This window comes from Camarhynchus parvulus, chromosome 8 (genome assembly GCF_901933205.1).
Source record: "Camarhynchus parvulus chromosome 8, STF_HiC, whole genome shotgun sequence".
Classification (NCBI taxonomy): Eukaryota; Metazoa; Chordata; class Aves; order Passeriformes; family Thraupidae; genus Camarhynchus; species Camarhynchus parvulus.
The window spans coordinates 1,774,085-1,793,324 of record NC_044578.1 but is presented as its reverse complement, the minus strand read 5'-3'; the positions used below and the strand labels follow the sequence as shown (position 1 = coordinate 1,793,324).

General features: G+C 46.2%; 1 protein-coding gene across 2 annotated transcripts in view; it reads left to right on the top strand.

Annotated features, from left to right (window-relative positions):
* Positions 1-3,851: 3,851 nt before the first annotated feature.
* Positions 3,852-19,240, top strand: part of CACHD1 (cache domain containing 1) — an 87,838-nt gene continuing 72,449 nt past the window's right edge. Inside the window, exon 1 of one of the 2 annotated variants that reach the window (XM_030953986.1) lies at positions 3,852-4,061. In XM_030953986.1, coding sequence (XP_030809846.1) covers positions 3,852-4,061 — 210 coding nt within the window. Of the gene's footprint in view, positions 4,062-6,497; positions 6,635-19,240 lie in introns of those variants that run through there. The other variant, XM_030953987.1, reaches the window with a different exon arrangement.

The window sequence follows — 19,240 nt, the reverse complement described above, 5'->3', positions numbered from 1 at the left end:
AACTACCTAATAACCTTCTGGAGTGTATATTGTGTTGTTCACAGGCCTGAAGGTCAGTATCATAAAAGAAGTGCCCCTTTCAAGGGGATTTTCCAATGGTCTGGCCACATGTGGGGCTCCCAATTTGCTGGGAGAGTACAGGGATGTGCCAGGGAGTGAAGGAAGCACAGCAGCCTGGGGAGAGAAGAGACCTCTGCATCCATGTGGATCTGTATTTACAGTTAAATTTCCGAATAGAAATGAAATATTTATCTGCAGAGCAACTGGAGAGGACACATCAGCAATATCCTGGTCCCTGCAGAGGGGATACACCATTAATAAGCCATGTTGAGCCATTCCCTGCAGGAATAGTGTTTTTCTCCAGGGCCATTGCGTGCTCCAGCTATTCCAGAGCCATCCCACTTGTTCTGTTTCCTGACTGACCCCTTGGCATCTGCCTGTGCTGCTGTCAGAGCAAGTTTACTCCCACCACAGGGCTGGGATTTATATCTGACACGTGTTCCTCCTCTTCCCAACACTCGAGCACTGACACTCCAGCTCTCTTTCCATGTTCTCTAAAAGAAAAAGGGATGTTTTTCAAGCCTGGCCCAAATTTTGCAGTCTGAGTTTTTGATGCTTTTAGCAGAGCAGAGCCTTCAGCTCTTCGTCCTTTGGGTCCTTTCCCTCTCCAGCCCACAGCAGCACACACTCCAATTTTGGGATGCCACAAGCCAAGCTAGGGGGATCCTCCTCTTCTCCAGGGTTTATTCCAAAGCAAAATAACAGGATGGGAGGAAACAGCTTCACGTTGCACCCAGGGGAGGTTAGATTAGGTAGCAGGAGAAATTTCTTCATGGATAAGGCTTGGCCGGGGCAGTGGTGGAGTCACCATGTCTGGAAGTGTCCAAAAAATGTGTGGATGTGGCACTGGAGGATGTGGTTTAATGGTGAACATGGAGCTGGGGCTGGGCTTGATGATCTTAGAGGTTTTTCCAACCTTAACAATTCCATGATTCTATGATAGGAGGACACAGATTTAATCCACAAAAGACCAGGTTTGAGAAGGTGACAAACATCAGACTATCTAAATTGGCAGCTTTAACTCACATCCAGAGATCACAGAATCTGAATTTTGGGGTCCTTTCTTCATCTCTTTTCCCCTTGCCACTTTGGAGGGAGATTTCTCCTCTCTTTCCCTCAGCATTTTGTCACATGGCTCTGAGTGAGCGTGAGCCCAGCTGGTTCAGAAACACCCCACTGCTGATCCCTGGGCTGGAGCTCTGCGTCGGGTCTGGTTCCCACATCCTGGAACAACTCCCCACGGATTGCTCCTCCAGGGAGGCAGAGCAGGCAGGAAGCACTGGGAACCCCAGCAGGAGCTGCCTTTGCCTCCAGGGCTCTGCAGTCAATGAGTTTTGGTTGTGCAGGAAAATGTGAAACCTGTTCTGTGGGTTCCCTCGCCACTAGCAGCATCCCGGGGCTTTGGGAGCCCAAGGACAACTGCCTCACTCATTTCCTGGCGTTAGTTTATGAAAAAAATGTCTATTTGTAGTGTTGACCTTGTGATGGGGTGCAGGAATGGGGTGACTCGGAAATCCTCGGAGCTCCAAATGCAGCTGGCTACTGCCTGAGCTCTGGCTGCGACCTTGATTTGATAATTGATTATGTAACAAAGTTCAGATATGAAGTTTTCAAATATGCAGCTACATTAGAAATAAGATAAAAATTTTTAAAAGTGTGGTTTAGCCAGGATATTGAAAAACCATGTGGCTAAACCTTTGTGTCCTACGCTGGTGAACCTAATAAAATAAAATAAAATGCAATATGAATATGACCACTGCTAAGCATGAATTTGGCTGAGTTTTGCCTCTCACTTGGACCCAGGGAAGATTTTCCAGCAGATGTCCAGAAGCTTCAGCATGATGGAAAGAAAATATCCTTGACTTTCAGGTAGCAAAGGCTGTTTCAGCAATGGAAATACAAGGTAACAATTAGGGCAGCTTTGAGAGGCATCCTTTGGGTTTGGATTGCTTTGGTTAAACCAGGATTCTCAGGAATATTGACTAAAAATAAAAATAAAACTAGGCTCATAAATCACCTAAATGAACAAAAACTGATGCAACTTTTGCATAGGAAGAATTATACTGCATTTATTAAAATCAAATGAAAGAATTTTGCTGATGTCCCTCAGAGATGGCAGCAGGTGCTGCTGGGAGGAGCAAATTTCAGCTCTCAGCTCCCATCCTTGACAAAGTGGGATGAGGAATTTCTGTGGGCACCAGCACCTGGGAGAAGTCAGAAAAATCAACCACTAGAGCAGATAGAAACCACATTTCAAGGAAATGGGATATGATTATAGTAAATAATACGTTGTATGAATGCTTGGAGGAATTGCTAACTCCTGGAATTTACTGCTTTAGGTCACAAGTGGCTCTGGTAGGACTCTTAAAAATGTAACTGTGCATGTGGGTTATTGAAGCCGTTGTGTCTCTACAGCCCAGATTTATTGAAACATCATCTACACCCGCACAATTATTAAGTGTTAATGAATGAAGAGTAAATCTGGAGGGCGTGTGTGGGCCTGGTGTTTGGCTTCTTGGGCTTGTTGATTGCTGGGCGGCACCTCCAGGTCCAAAATTTATTCCTTGTTTGAGTTTTTCTAACACAACCTGATGTTGTAGCTTGGTTCCTGATGGTCAGGAGTGGAGGTGGCACCTGGGGACATGGCTTGGTGGTGCTTGGTTAATGGCTGGATTTGATGATCTTGGATGTCTTTTCCAATTAACATACTCTGTGATTCTAGATTTTGATGTGCTGCTACAGGTTACTGGATGCAGGGCTTGTTGTGTGCTTGTGCACATGGCATCAACACAGCTTTTACAAGGGCACAGTGATGGGACAACGGGGAAATGACTTTTAAACTGAAGGGGATTAGGTGCAGATTAGAAATCAGGAATAAATCCTTCCCAGTGAGGGTGGGGAGGCCCTGGCACAGGTGCCCAGAGCAGCTGTGGCTGCCCCTGGATCCCTGGCAGTGCCCAAGGCCAGGTTGGAGCAGCCCGGGACAGTGGAGGGGGTCCCTGTCCATGGCAGGGGTGGCACTGGATGCATTTTTAAGTCCTTCAAGCCAAACCATTCAATGATTCTTTGATTTCCTGCCCCAAAGGAGATGTTTCTCCAGTATCTCGGCTTGTCGTCTTATCCGTGCTGCTCTTCCAGGGGGTGCAGCTGTGTGTTTGCCGCCGTTCCTTCCATCCATTTATTTGTTTATTGCCCATGTCAGTTGCACTACAAACATTTCCTCAAGGCTCGCTGCTCGACACGAGGCCGCGCTGGGCGGTGCCGTGGCCGGGGACGGATGGCTTCGTGCTCGGGGTTGCGAAAGGAGACGTCGAACACTGATAAAACAAAATAAATACAATAAAAAGGGGAAGAAAAAAAGTTTTAAAAGAGTTTAAAAAGATGTTTAAAAATCCGAGGAGGCAGAGCGGTGACTGCTCGGAAGGCGGTCAGGGCCGATGGAAGCCGCCCCGCTCCGTGTCCCCCTCCCGGTCCGGGGGCACGGCGGCCTCCGGGGCGGGGCTGGCGCGGGGGGCCCGGCCCGGCCCCCGCCCGCAGCGCGGCGGCCCCAGACACCTCCCCTGCCCGCGGCGCCTCCGCTCGGCCCCCGCCGCTCCCGCTCCTCCTCCGCGCCGCAGTTTGCGTCTCTCCGTCTCTCCAGCGCCGGGGCCGCGGAGCGCGGGCCCCGCCGAGCGCCGTGAGCGCGGAGCCGGGCGCGGGGCAGCGCCCGCCGCCGTCCCCTGCATGGCGGGCGGCCCCTGAGCGGGGCAGGCGCTGCCCGCGGCCGGCGCTGCCCGCGGCGCTCCCCCAGCATGGCGCGGGGCGGCGGGCGGCTGCAGCCCCGCGCCGCCGCCGCTGCCCCTGCCCGGGGGGACCGGGGGCCGCTCGGCCTCCTGTGCCTGGCGCTGCTGTGCGCGCTGGGCGCCGCCGAGGCGGAGTTCTCCATCCTGGACGAGGCGCAAGTCCTGGCCAGCCAGATGAGGAAACTCGCCACCGAGGAGCTGAGGGTCGTCACCATGCAGGTACGGCCCGGCCCGCGCCTCGCCTGGTTTTCCCTCCCTCCTTCCTTCCCTCCTTCCTCCACACGTTCTTCCCGATTCCTGCCTTGCCCATTCTCTCTCCATTCCTTTCTTTCTTTCTTCTTCATCGGTTCTTTTCTTCTTCGCAAACTTTCCCTCCCCCCTGCGTGGGCTGCCCGGCTTCCTCCGGCCCCGGTCCCTCAGCCCCGTTCCCCTCAGCCCCAGCTCCGCTCAGCCTCCGCTCTCCCGGGTCCCGCTCCCTCTCCTTCAGCCCAGTCCCCGTTCCCCTCAGCCCCGGTTCTCTCCGGCCCCGCTCCCTCAGCCCCGGCTCTCCCGGCCCCCTTCCCCTCAGCGCCAGCTCTCCCCGGCCCCGGCTCTCCCCGGTTCTCCCCGGCCCCGTTCTCCTCAGCCCCAGCTCTCCCCGGCCCCGGCTCTCCCCGGCTCTCCCCGGCCCCGCTCCCTCAGCCCCGGTTCTTTCCGGCCCCACTTCCCCCGCAGTGCCTCCCGCCCGAAGGCGAGCGGGGCCGTAGCGGCGGTGTACGGGCAGTTTCTTCTTCAGTTTTATTTGCCATTTACACAATAGGAGTAGCCAAAACCGCCTCCTGCAGCCGCGGAGGGGCCCGGGGCTCGGGGCTGAGCCCGCCGTGCCCCGGGGCAGCTCCGGGCGTGGGGCTCGGGGCCGAGCCGGTCCCGGGCCGAGCATCCCGCGGGCAGGAGCTGCGGGGCAGTCGGGGGAAGCGATGGTTCCCGGCCCCAGAGTGCGGCCGGAGGAGTTTGTTCGGATGCTGGATTCAGAGGAAGGCTGTTCTCGTTGCCGGAGTTGTGTGCTGTTTGCGGGTGCTCTGCCGGGGGCTGGTGGGACTTGCAGGGAGCGCTGGTACCTGCGCTACAGCCGGCGGCTGCCGACCCTCTCTGGAGGAGGGAAAAAGTGAAATCGGATCCCGGGCGGCTTTCAGGGGAAGGTATGGTCAGTGGCAAATGCAGTTTTAAAAGCCTCCCAGATTGAAAAGGAGACACTTTCATAGGATCAGCGGGGGTCTCTACCCAAATGGCCTTTTATCTTCTCTAAACTGGCTGCATTCTCTCACCTCTGGACCATCATTGTGCTGGGCGGCCTCCTAGGGCTCGTTTTGTCCGGGCAAACACTGAGCTGTCTCTTGTCCTTGATGCTGAGAAGACGCGGATTTAAATGACTTCACTTAACAAGGTACATTATTGATGTACTGAATTCAAGGAAGTCCTTTTTTTCCCCTTCTGCCGTGCATACGCATGTGTGTATTTCCCCTCAAAAGATATAAGCATAATCCTTTGCTTTGGTGGAGTCTCTGTTAATGCAAATTAAGGCAGTATAATTGCATTGCTAAATCCGTTTCTGGTGTTAAAAAAATTATAATACGATCACCTCAACGCATGTTGTATTTGAAAAAGCAGCTCATAGAAATATACATTGTTACAAGAATTAACCATGGGATGAGCCAGGTTTTCTTTCCAAGAATTGTACCGATGATCCGAGCTCGGGAACAATCTGGATGCCAGTGCACGGAGATGCAAATAATGTCAAAATTCTGTTTACTATTAGTTGGATACTTAAGGCCCTCAAGTAATTTAATGTGGTGGAACTGGTAGTTAAACTGAAACCCTTTTCATACTCAGCTCTATTTTTATATGCTTCATATTTTGACTGTCTCAACTCTCATCACGCTAATGCCCAGCCTGTCCTTTGCTCCCCCCTGGAACATTGTTACAGCTGTTTAAGATTAAAAACCGGTGGGAACAAACCTCCCCTGATTTTAGAAGCTTTTTTTGCTGACCTCCTACAGTAGAATAAAAAATGTTATGACATGTGTCACTGCAGCCCGTGCTTCTCACTTGGTTTTAGGGCTGAAATTTCCAAAGCCTGCTCAGGCAGGGATGGGTGTAGCTGGCACAGGATTCTCCTTTTTTCCTGCGTGTTCAGGGCTGTTGGTGAGTGGTGGTGAGCACCTGGTGCCAGGTGCCACGGTGGGGATGCTTGGGATGATGCAGACAGGTTGTGTTTGCAGAGAAAACAGAAAAAGGTGTGGGATTTTGGCAGGAGAGTGAGAACAGTTCTGTGCTTTAAGTGGATACAAATCCAAGGGTGTTGTCCTGGTTTAGAGGGTGACAGGCCCCAAATCAGGACTGGTGAGGGGAAGCTGTGGTGGTGGGAGGAAGGGCTGACATCCAGCCATTAGTTTTATTTGCTTCATAAACCAGAGAGGAGGAAGTGGCAGGATTGAGTGCTTCCCTTGCGTGCTCTCCCCACGCTCTGGTCCTTGCCAGCTGTGGCTCCACATCTGCACATCCTGCTCGCAGGCAGGAGGTGCTGTCACCAGAAGGGCTTGGCAAGAAGGGTTGGTCTGAGCTGGAGGTGGGCAGGAAGCATCCAATGAGTGTGGGAGCAGGTGGGAATGCTTCAGAAGAGCGAAGGTGAGAGGTTGGTTGGGTGTGTTTTGAGTCTGGGAAAAGAGGAAAGTGTGGACAGAGCCTCTCTAAGTGCAGGAAGGCAGGATGAGGTGGAGACTCCAGAGCGGACACCAGAGGAGCAAGTGGCAGAGGTAAGAGGAGAAGGATGGAATTTGTGAGCCTTCAATGCCTGTGAGAAGGAGCAGGGAGTGATGGAAGCTGTGGGATATGAAATAAATAAATCAGATTTCTGCGGGAGCGCTGGCGGTGCTGTGAACCAGCTCCTTCTCCTCTGCATGGTGTCTCCTTGCTGTGGCACCTTCTCCTTCTGCCTGTGCTTCGTGGCACGGCTCCAGCAGCACTGAGGACTGGCTGTTTCTCCCAAAATCACATCATTTTGCATTGTTGGGAGGAGTGAGGTACAGCCGGGAGAGAGGCTGAAGCTACAGGCAGACTGAGGATGAGAGAGGTGTCTGGTGGCACACCAGTGTGACAATTGATTTTGGCTCCCACACCGCTGCTTTCTATTTCCAGAGCCTTGCATGAGGGCAGTGTCTGACTGTCACCTTTGGGGAGCGCTTTGTTTCCTCGCCCATGCAAGTGCTCTGGTTTCATTTATAAATTTATTCCTTGAATGGTACTGCCTAGAGCAGCTGAGGATCATGCAGTGTAGGTGACAACTCATGAGTTGCATCATTTGCTGGATGCGTTGAACAGCAGCTTAAGAGTTTCTTATTTAAATTTCCAATTAGAATATACATGTTTGTACCGTACCAGGGATTCCCTTAGTGAGAACACATGCTGGGCTCTGCAGTGTGTGTGGGTTCTGGGTGTCTGCCTCTGTGCTCTTTCTCCAGGAGTGGTTAAATATTGAAAGTTCATCAGTTGTCTGATTTTCTCTGTTGCTCTGATTAATTATTGTTCCCCTTGTTTGACAGTTCTGCCAAACCCCCAGTTAATGATGCTGCTGTGTCTTAATATTCTGTGTCTTCCCTTCCACATGCTGGGGTGTGAGTGGTGTGTACATACACATCTTCACAGGGGTTTTTGCCCTGAGCAGCAGAGGTGATCTGTTTATGTTTCTGCCCAAAGTGATTTCCCAAATCAAGCGGGAACATCCTCACCACAATCTCTTCCCTTCCTGTCCCTCCTGCGGGACGGAGGGTGCTGGAGAAGGATTGTGGTTTGTGCTGTACCACTGTCACCTGTAACTGTTCCTTTGGTTTTTGGCAGCATCCCTGTCATTCCAGGGAACCCTTCTGGCAGCAGGCTGCATCCTTGGGAGGCAGTGTGCAGTCTCAGCTCCGTGTTCTTGTCATTCCTCAGCAAATTCAATATCCCATGGCACGGCTTGCCAAGGGCTGCAGCTCGGTCAATGACTACTTGTGTGACAGTCCTGTAATATATGCTCCTGGGCAGAGCTGGCACTCAGCACTAATTAAAAGTTAAGAGCCTTTTTTTACTAAAATTATAGCTGAATTGGTGGTTGTGGCATGACCTGGGCTGCGGGTGGAGTTTCACCATCGCTGTTACCTGGCTCCTCTGATCGCAGCTTCTCTGGCCTGGCTGAAATTACAGGGTAGGTTGTTGGTTGAAACAACTGAAATTCTTTAGCTGGGAGGTGAAGGCAGGAAAAGAATAAATCAGAACTTTTGTGTGTGGTTGGTTTGATTTTGGCGAGATTTAACCCTCTGAATCCGCTCTGGGTGAGGTGAGGAACATTTTTTGGTGTTGTGGGTCAAGGTAACGTTTCCATCTCCAAAACAGGGATGTAATACTTGCAGCCAGAGTTGAAAGCAGTAAGAAATGCTTTGAAGATGAAAGCATTAAATGCCTCTATAACTCTCAAAATGCATGTTGGTGTTTCCAGCCAGAGAGTAGCAAAAGTTGTAGGCCCAGAGGGCCTCGAATATTTGTGAGGGCAGCTCTGCCATCTTAATCCTTAGCTCCTACTCTGAGAAGGAAGCACAGCCCTTTCTCATTGTCTGCTACTGATCTTGGGGGCTGGAATTAAAAAAATGCATTTTGAATCTGAAAAGAAAAAAAAGCTGGTCACTTTTTTCCCTGTTTATTTTTAATATTAATACTGTGCAAGCAATAATATATTAATACATCAGGTGATGCAGTGATGTGTAAAATAACAGCTTAGTACAGGCTTCTCCTGGTTGATTGGCAAGCATATTATTTATTTATTTCTCTCCCTAATAGCATGTCTGGCCATATGTTTTTCAAGAAGAACAGATTGTGCTCAGACAAGCAAACACAGAGACAGAGACATGTCCAAGGGTTTATATGAGCTGAAAAATCCACATTCTTTGAGGATTTTTGGGTAATGGCAAAGAGTTGGAGTCACCAGAACTGTCCATTTATTCAATCTTTTTGAAAATGAGTGCTGACAGAATGCAGCATTGTTTATTTTTTCTAATGGGATTGTCTTCTGGCTAATGGATTTACTGCTTAGAAGAAATAAATCCCATTTTGAGCTGTCCTGCAGATCAGTTTAAATGGCAGAATGGTGGTCCTCCATCTCTGAAACCAGGGGTTTCACACATTTCTCCACTTCTTTTGATGGGTCTTTATAAATAAATCTGTGGTGACTGTGAGGCACTTGCACAGCAAGTGGTGTAAAACCCCACGTCCTCCAGCTCTGAAACCTGGACCTTGTGCACTCTCATCACAAAAAACTGCTTATTTATTTATTTTTCCTATTATTTTCATCTTGTGAAGCTGAAATACAAAAAAGTCCCCATAAGTAAGGAAGGCTGTTAAGTGTTCGATTGTACCTTTTTGGGTTATTTTAATATTATTTGGCAGTAGTGTGTGCTGTAGTAATAATTACAGAGCAGAAACCAGTAAAGCAAACCCTCATCTGTTTTCCATGATTGTGCCTTAGTTTGAGTCCAGCTACAGCAGCTTTATCCGAGGCTCTCTGGCAGCTCAAGTTTTTTATCCTTTTCCACACATATTCCTTTTTTTTCCCTACCATGAAACATTTCCAAAAAGACAGCGAGAGGTCCTGGCGGAAGGGCAGAGCAAAGCTGAATTTTTAATTAGGCTTTGAGCCGTCTCTTCAAAGGGTCGGGGCACCCTTAGTGCTGTGGCATCATCCAGGGCTGACATTCCACTTCAAACACCGGGAATGCAGCTGGCCCGGCCCGATAAAAGTTGGGCTGTGGAGCAGCAAGGTGGGCTGGCAGATAATGAGCTGTGCCCGAGGATCCAGCAGGAATCCAAATCTCCTGGGAGGTGCTTGGGGAGCTCAGCTGTGCCAGGGCTGATAACACAAGGAAGGCACACAGGGAAATGCACTCGGTTTTTTTGGAGTGGTTGGTGCCTGAGAAGCTGCTCTCCTGTCATAGCCTGGGCAGGCAATGTGGAGAAAAAAACCCTGATTTTTGTTGTAAAAAACATTGAGAAATTCTCTTCTTTCCGAGAGGCAAGGTATGTTTGAATTGGAAGGAAAAAAAAGTAGTTTTCTTGTGTGTGTGTTTCCCAGTTTTTCTTTTATATCTGTATATTAAAAGGGAGAATTAAGAGTAAACAGGTTTTTTTTTGTTGTTTGTCAGTTTTTGGGGAGGAATTGGCCAAGAAATGCTTGGAGCCTTGTCAGTTCATTGCCCTCCTGTATGGAACTGCCCAGCTCTAAGGAATTACCCCAAATTTTGTTTATTTCCATTGTTAGGACACTCCAGAGCTGGGACTGGGTCTTGGGGCTACCTGAGCTTGGGTCTCTGTGAACCTGGAAATGGCAACACTTCCTGGATAAAGGTTGGATCATGGCCCAGGAATTATTTGTTTTGATGCATCTGAATAGGAAAGTACTAGATTTTTTTTTTTTCTAATTTTTTTTTCTGTGGATGAATAATATAACTTAATAATTGCAATTTTAGTGACTTAGCTGATGCATCAATCTTTGTTTTCTATGTCAAAAATTTTGCTGAGGTTTTGATTAATAGCTCTTGTATTGTAGGTTTAATGCAGAATAAAGTGTAAAAATATAGAGAGCCTGCACTCCTGAATCACTATTTTCCTGTAGCTCGTTGTTGTTCAATACCATGCAGTGTTAGTGAAATCTGAAAGGATATCCTTGTGTTCTCTTTTCCATGGAGAACAGTATAAAAACACTACTGCTTATGCAATGTCTGTTGTGGAAATTTTCCTTTTCTGATATAAAACATAAGCCAAGTTATTGCTTGAATCTCGTGCTCTGTGTGTTCTTACCCTGTGCAGAAATCTGGATGAAATTATGTGTCTGCTTTAGCAGTGAAAATCTGAGCTGGCTTTTGAAACAATCCTGGTGCCACAAATCAGGAGCACACATTTCCAATCCCAGGAAAAGTGTTAATGGAGTCACTTTATCAACTGCCTCCATGGAGAGTCTCCCAAGAGATTTTGCAGAAGTATATTTGCACAATTACAATAATTAGTAAAAGCAAACTGTTACATCTCCCTTTAGCAGCTTCCCAGCCAGGGGCAGCTGATAAAAACAGCTTTTTGTGGAGCTGTTGGCCTCTGAGCTCACAGATTTGCATAACTTGGGCTGTTTGAGTTGAACTCCCTTCCACCTTTTGGATAAAAAACTGTAATTTTCCTTCCAGCATGTCTGCAGAACTGTCTAGCCAGTGCTCCCTGTCCAGCTTTGACCTTCTCCTGCACATATCCCAGCGATGCTGTAGGAATTTCTGGCTATACTTTGGCTTGTCACAGGTGGGAATGAGGCCAGGGGAAAAAAACCCTTCAAAATAGACACATCTGGATTTTGCCATAAAAGTTTCTAGGAGCTGCAACGCCTTAAACTGAATTTTTGGTGTGTTCACCCAGGTAGGGTTGTTTTTGTGCTGTTTTTGGGGGATTTCACACCAAAGCGCATGTGGAGATAAGTTCAGCTTGGCAGAGATGATGAGGTGGTACCACAGCAAAGGGCTGAGGGGCTCCTGTGACCTCCCTGGCCCTGCTCAGACCCTGCTTCTCTCCCTTTCAGCACAGGAACAATTAGAAACATTTCCCTTTGGGCTGTGTTTCACCTCAGGACTCGCATCAGACAAACCCTGGGGACGTGTTTGCAGGGGTTTTAGGACGAGGGAAGAGAGAGAATTTTCTATGTTTTAGAAGGTTGATTTATTACTTTATGATATGTATTACATTAAAAGAAAATGATATAGTAAAACTGTACTAAAAGAATAGAAGAAAGGATTTCATCAGAAGGCTGGAAAAGAATAGAATGATAATAAATTTTTGTGACTGCTCAGAGCTTCAAGAGAAGTAACTATCTTTAGTTATTAAGTAAAAACAATTTTACATGCTAAATAAACACTTCTCTAAATCACATTCTAAAACAACAAAACACAGAGATGAAGCTTCTCAAAGGAAAAAAAAATTTAGCAAAAAAAATTTTTATAAAATATGTCTGTAACAGAGCCCCAAACTGTGTGGGGCAGGAGTGTCAGGGCAGCACTGGGCACTGAGATGGTGAACTGGTCAGGCAGTGCTGCAGTGAGCAGAGCTGTGGGTGCCAGCAGAGCTGCTCCTGCCCAGGGACCATCCCTGGAGCTGTGTCAGGTGGAATTGCTCCAGGGGGGGATGATGGCTCAGCTCCTGGTGCTTCCCAAAACCTGGGAACTGGCATTATGGTCATGATTGATTTGTATTGGAAGAGAAAAATAAGTTATGTGAGGCTTTTTGGGCTGCTGAGGCGTTGGATGTGCTGGAAGCCAGGAGGGCTTTTTGGGAATACCCTACAGTGGATTCCTTGGGGTGGCTATGGAATCGTGCATTTTGTGGGAGCAGAAGTAAATTCTCCAAAAAGTAAATTTTGCTTTCAGTGGTTGCCTGTCCATTGCAAACCAGCCCAGGAGGAGCTGCTGGTGGGAGGTGGGTGCAGGAGGAGGCCACATCCTGGATATTTTTATTTCCTTGTTTGTGGTCAGTGAATTAAGAGATTGGCTTTCCTCTTTTCTCCTGTGTTGAAATCATGTGGCATTTCTGACTTTTGATAAAGGCTAATGGGAGAACAAGAAAGAAGAAGGATCTCCCATCATTGCAAGGAGTGTGGAATGAGGAAGAAAAGCCACTTCCACTCAGCGGATCCTAAATTGCAGTTCATATTTTGTTACTGGAAGCTAAAAAAAAAACAAAACCAAACCCCCCATTTTTTCCCCCTCTATTCTCTGTTTTCAGTTGGCAACAATCTGGTCAAGCCCTCATGGACAGGTGTATTCCAGAGAGGCCAAACCAACATTTTGGAGGCAGGATTTTTGAGTGGTATGGAAGGCACAGAAGGATAAAAATAGAAGTGTTTTTAATTTGAGGTTAATACACTTAGCAGTTTTAACAATGAAAGGATATTTAATTTAAATAAGCTACAGCTGTAGGTAGTTTGACTTCCTTGGGCACGTTTTTTGCCCAAGGAATTGTCTGGAATATGAATTTCAGAATTGTCTTTGATTCCTTGTGCCAGTGGCTGTCCAGGACTGCCAGGTGTGCTGTGGGATTTATTCCCTTGCTCTGGTTTGGTGGAGCTCAGCTGCACACAGCATTTTAGAGGGAAAACTGCACTTTTTGGGGCAGACAGGAATAAGCACTGAGGATGCTTGTTTGTCACAGTAGGCAGCTGTGGTCAGGCAGCTGGCTTTAAACTGGAAATTTCAGTCTTTGATCTCTGTGATTAAAATTAGAAATTCTTATTCCTGGGTACACAGTCTCCCGTGTCCTCCTTGAAGGAGGTTTTGATTTTAAAAATGGAAGAGAGTTGTTATTTACATACATTGCAGGAGGAGGATGGAAATTGTGAACTTCTGAGAGTTTTTTAGCTTCAGATGAGCTTCACCAAGGTGGAGGTTGCAAACCCAAACCTAATGGCACTAAGTAGCCAAGCTTCTCATTAGTGCAATGGGAGAAAACAAGAAATCTTCTCTTTAATTTTTTATTTTTGACTGAAAGGAAGCTAGAATTATAAATTATCCTATTCTGGCCCTTCCCTTTGAATTCTGCTGCTGTTATATTTTACAATCCCTAGATCATTTCAGTATCTGCTTTGATGGATGTGCTTGATGGTCTTGAAGTTGTTAAATTCAGTTCATGGTGATGCAGCTGTTCTTGGCAGAGAGGAACCTCTGCTGTGCTGAGCTCACCACTGGGAACACAGAATTTTATTCCAAAAGTTGTGTTTGGTTCCTGAAATTTTAAATACTGACATACTGGTGATGCTGTATTTCCATTAAAACTGCTGCCTGCCAAGCCAAAATTAAAGCAACCCCAACACAGCCATGATAGGAGATAACTTGTTTAATAGAAATAGAAATGACCAGTTGTTTATTTTTATTTGGTGTGAAATTCAATCTCATGAATTTTAAAATATCGATTCACTGTGATGTCACATAAATAGAATTTTGCCTCCCCCTTCATTATTTATGTATTTATTCAGCAAGTGGTTGGCTGAAAGTCTAGAAATACATTTTTTTAAAAAAGTATATTCTGGTAATTGCAACCTCAGACTTTGAAATGCTGCTTTTTCCTACCTTTCCAAGAATAGAATCTCAGCCTCCAAAAATAAATGAAACCCAACATCCATCACCATGATGTTCAGTGCTTGGAATGGTGGATTTCTCCTGGAGGAGCAAAGGTGCAGCAGCTATTTTGGGAAGGGAAGATGTGGGGTGGGGACGAAATGAATGCAGAGCTGCTCTGGGAGGGCTCCTTGGAAACCTCAGACCTGCTTGGGGTGTGTGTGTGTTGTCTGGTGGCTTCACAGGGCCTGAAAAGTCAGGGTGAAGAGGAGGAAAAATAAGCAGGGAAAGGGATATAGTGATTCAAATATTTAGTGATGGAGGGCGTTAATTTGGGATTCTTTGGAATTGTGAAGAAATCTGTTCTCGATGTACAGTGCAGGTGCACATTGTGTGGGACAGCCTCATTCCAGGCTCTTCTGTGGAGTTTGCGCATCAAACTGCACTGCAGGGCCAGGAGCAGCAGGGCTGGGTTTCTGCTCCCTTCCCGTGTCACTCCAGCATTCCCTGGCCTCTGCTTTGCTTCTTTTCTGCCATTTCTGCCATTCCCTGGTTGCCATTCCCTGTCTCCTGCTTCCCAGTGCCACTGGGATGCTGCCTGTGGCACTTGGCCTCACTCTGCACAGCTGGGGTGGCCTGGGGGCAGCTCTGGTGCGGCAGGGACCTCTCCAGCAGTATTCTTTTAATAGACATTATTATTTCTATATACATTATTATGTATTTAAATTTTATATATATATATATATATATATAATTTATAAGTATTATTTGTACAGAATTTATTATTTGTATATGCCTTATTATATATATTATATTATTATACATTATTATGCATATAAATTATATATATAATTTCTAAATACAGTATTATTTTATATTCATTATGTATATAAATTATATATAATTTTTATATATTATCCATATATACATTATCATGTCTATAAATGATACAAATAATTTTAGCATATTATTTGTATATATATATTATTTTTATCTACATTATTACATTTATTCTACATTATATATACATTTTTATTATTGATTATGATTACGATTACGATGATGATGATGATGATGATTATTATTATTATTATTCCAATAGGGAATGGAATAACAGGCTGCCACCAGATCCTCTGGAATTTTGTGCTTGGTGGAAGATATCTGTGAGGGGCTTTTGATGTGGGCATGGAGGGATAGGGGAAGGAGGAATGGCTTGAAACTGAGAGAGCCAGTTTAGCTGGGATATTTGGGGGGAAGTGTTCCTTGTGGGGCCCTGGCACAAGGACCCAGAGCAGCTGGGGCTGCCCCTGGATCCCTGGCAGTGCCCAAGGCCAGGCTGGAGCAGCCTGATGGGATGGGATGGGATGGGATGGGATGGGATGGGATGGGATGGGATGGAATGGATCAGCATCAGGCCCTGAGTCTAAAAATATTTAAAATATGGAAACCTTGCCATAGCAAGGCTGTGGTTTGCACAGGCCGGAATGCAAAGCTGGCCCACAGCCACACCCATGCTGGGGAGGATTCTCAACTTCTGCCTTCGCTTTGATGATGTAGAAAGAAAAGATTTTTTTTTTTTAGATTACTTTTTAAAAAGCGTTTCTTTCCTTTTGGTGGACAGAAGGTAACATTCTCTCTCACAGAGCTGGCAGGAGTCTGTACCTACCTTAGTTAATCGAAATCTCAGGAGATGCTGAGCCCCTGTGGGAAAAGGAAAGGGAGGCAGAAGATGGAGAAAGAGTAAAGTGGCTGTGCACTGCTTTGGTGTTGGTAAGAGCAGGAGTGGCAGCTCACCAGTTCATCCTGATCCATGGTGTAACAGCAAGAGCTGATCTATTATTTCTATTATTTTTTTATTTATTAACTTTCTGTTTCCAACCTGCCAGAGCAGCGATTCCAGTGTGCTCAGAGCATCATGTTTGGTGCAGGAGCACTGTCAGGGCTTGAATCCTCTTTGCCATGTTTTCCTGAGCGGTGTGAGGTGCCTGAGTGTCACCAAACAAAGAAATGAAAGCCTTAAAACATGCAAAATCCATGTTCAGCTGGGCTACCAGGCCCTGAGTGTTGCTCAGAGGGGCTGTGCAGCATTCCCAGCTCCTCATTTCAAATCCCAGTTTTCCAGTGACAGACTTAAAAATCTCATTGTGCAGCTGAGTTAGTGACTGAGCCCTCACTTTATAATCACTTTATAAAGTGCATGCACATTAGCAGGACGTGTTTAATGGCCACACGGCCCAGATGAAAGGGCCCTTTGTGGCAGGAGCCTTTTGAGCCTTCCTGGATCCCTCAGCAATTCCTGCCGAGCTTCCCAAGTCCGCCTGACACTGCGGGGCCGAGGAAAAGCCCTTGTGGCTTTCAGCTTGAGTGGAGAATAATGGGGAGCAGGATGGCAGGGGGGAGGGCTCGGGGCTCTGCAGTTCCTCCTGCCCCAGCTGGGGCTTTGCATTCCCAATGACCTTCCCGGGTTGTGTCCCCACACCTGGGGACACTGGGACAACTTTTCTCCGTCCCTTTATTTCTCAGATTTGTCTGTAATGGCCACGTACCACAACAGCATTTGATTTATTGTAATATTTTTGTTATTATTTTTTGTCAACTGAGATTTGATGTTGTCTTTCATCTTCTGTTTAATCTCTCAGCTGCATTTTGTTTTCTGTCTGTGGCTCTTAAAAAAGCTTTTTCTAACCCTTACCTTTCATCCTCAAAAAATAAGGTCATGGATGTGTTCAGCTTGGCCTGGCAATAATCTTCACGAGAACACGAATTTAGTGAACATATATTTAACTTTGCATTAACAAAAAGAGGGAAACTTCAGCAAAAAAAAAAAATCCTGGATTGTCTGTTGTTGCTAATTCACGTGGTGCTTTGTGGGGTCACAAGCAGAGAGAATTTCAGCTCCTGCAAAAACTTCGGGAAATCTATTCCAGTTTGGAAATTGCTGAGTAAAGGTGAAGTGAGAGAAAATTATTAACAAAAAAAACCCCAAACGGTGGAGAAGCACACACAAGAAAATGCAGGTATTTAATTAAATTAGAAATTGGATAGATGTGATTGGAGTAGGCTTTCTAGCTTGGTCAGATCCCAGAATTATTAAGCTGGAAACCTAAATGTGGCTTTTTTGGGGGGTGGCTGCCCCCAGGTGCCCTCAGAGGGCTTGGGAGGGAATTCAGCTGGGAAATGCTGCCAGGGGAACGTGCATGGAGCACTTGTGTCTCAGGACCAACCAGGATGTTCTGCACTGGTGTCATTGAGCTGAGCGAGAATTTCATCGGAATGGTTGGAAGAAGTTTTTGGAGATGAAGCACTCAGGGCCTTTTTGCCAAGTGAACTTGTGGCGTTTTCTGTATAAACCAAGTAAGGACCTTCCTAGGTGTGCTCATAAGTGGATGTGTGCCAGGTATTCCTCAATCTCCTCTCACCAAAGATCACTCACAGAAGTCAGATCCATGTTTCCTCTCTAAGAGGAATTTATTTGTATTTCCCAGTTACCCCCCTCACTTAACTCAGTGTTTAAGAAATCTGTTATCTGGGAACGTATGCAAATTTATGGTGTTTTTTTCTCTCCCTCTTTTTTTCATCAAAATAGAGGAAAATCTGGCAAAGGACTGAGGTTTTCTTATTTTTTAAAATTTTTAATTATCTCTATTTATGACTTAAGGCCAGAAAGCTCCCTAGTTCATGAACTTTCCCTTTTTTTTTCTGTTTTAGTTTTCAGTGCCGTCCTTAGCTAATTCGCTAGAATCTCCTATATAATTATCTGTAATTTTCTATCCCACTTGCTCAGTGAAATACTTAGAGAAACAAACAGTCTGGGGTAGTACCATGAGTAGGGCTTTTAATTTTGAATTCTTTTTTAATTTCACTGCACATTTGCTGTGAGTTTTGTGTTCTGCATGTGTGATCTTCAGTTTTTTAAGAGCGTTGAACATTGAATTGAAATCACTTTCTACTTTGTCAGATGAAGATTTCTCATGAAAAATAATATAATTTTCCCTTTCACTCAACGACCGCTTTGCAAGCTGGGATAACCAAAAAAAATTTTTTTTTTTAATCAGCAAAAAACCCTTCTATTATTGTTATTGCTATTTTATTTTCAGTGACTGTAAAACTGCAACAGGAAATGACCCCAGCCACAGTTTCCATGACACCCTCTCACTTGAATCCAGTTTTCAAGCAGATAAAAGGCCCAAGCAGCCTTTTGATAGTGAGCAGCTAATTGGGTGCCTGATAGAGGCAGGTTTTTCTCTGGGAAAAAAATAAAGGAGCCAAGAAGTGGAACAGCTGTGTTTTGGTACATATGTGTAATCCCAGATAAAACTCTCCAAGGACAAGGAAATACAGTAATACCCCACAGAAAGGAAAAGAATCTTTGAAAACCTAAATGTGGCTTTTTTGGGGGGAGCTCATGTTTAAAATAAAAATCTGCTGGGACGAATGTGGTAATAAATTATGGAGTTGTAAATTCTGAGCAGAGCTTCTTGTTCTGTGAGATGTGGTGCTGGGATTTGTTTCTGTCTGGGCAAGAAAATAGCAATTTTGTCCTTTTTTCCCTGTTTTTCCTTTGCTCAGTACATTTCTACCCCAAAAAACGAGTGGTTGGAGGCTGTTTCCAGCTCTTCTGCCCTCAGATGAGCTGCAGGTCATGGGCTCCTCTTCTGCCACTGTGTGCTAAAAATGGCCCTGTGGAGAAGAAGGTAGAAATGTACCTTTTTGGTGGAGAAATTGGAATCTGAGCAGCCTCTTCTGGTGGCTGTTGACATCCATGTAACCTCTGTGGTGAACAACAATAATCCAAGGCCTGGCAAGGGGGATAAATATTAAAATAGAGGGGGGGAAAAAATCACAGATTATTCTGAGTTGGGAAGGACCCATAGGGACCATGGAGTCCAGCTCTTAAACGAGTGGCTCATGCAGGGATCAAGCCTTGGAGTAGCATGAGGACTTTTTTGATAAATGGTTTGAATTTCAGGCCTGGTTTGGATTGGAGGGATAAATCCTGATGGAATCCCATGAGGCTGAGATGTGGAAGGAGCTGGGGCTGCTGAGGGGGCAGTTTCTGGGTCAAGTGGTGGTGGTTGCTGCTGCTGCAGCGCCTGGGGGTGTCACAGAGCTGTGCCTGATGGGTTTCTTGTCACCTCGTGTGGGTTACCTTGGTTTTCCCAAGAAGTTTTGAATACCTGGGCAGGAAAGTTGTAGGAACAGTCTGACACGGGGGACCTTATGTGCTCTCCATGTCCCAGCTGGTCCTGGAAG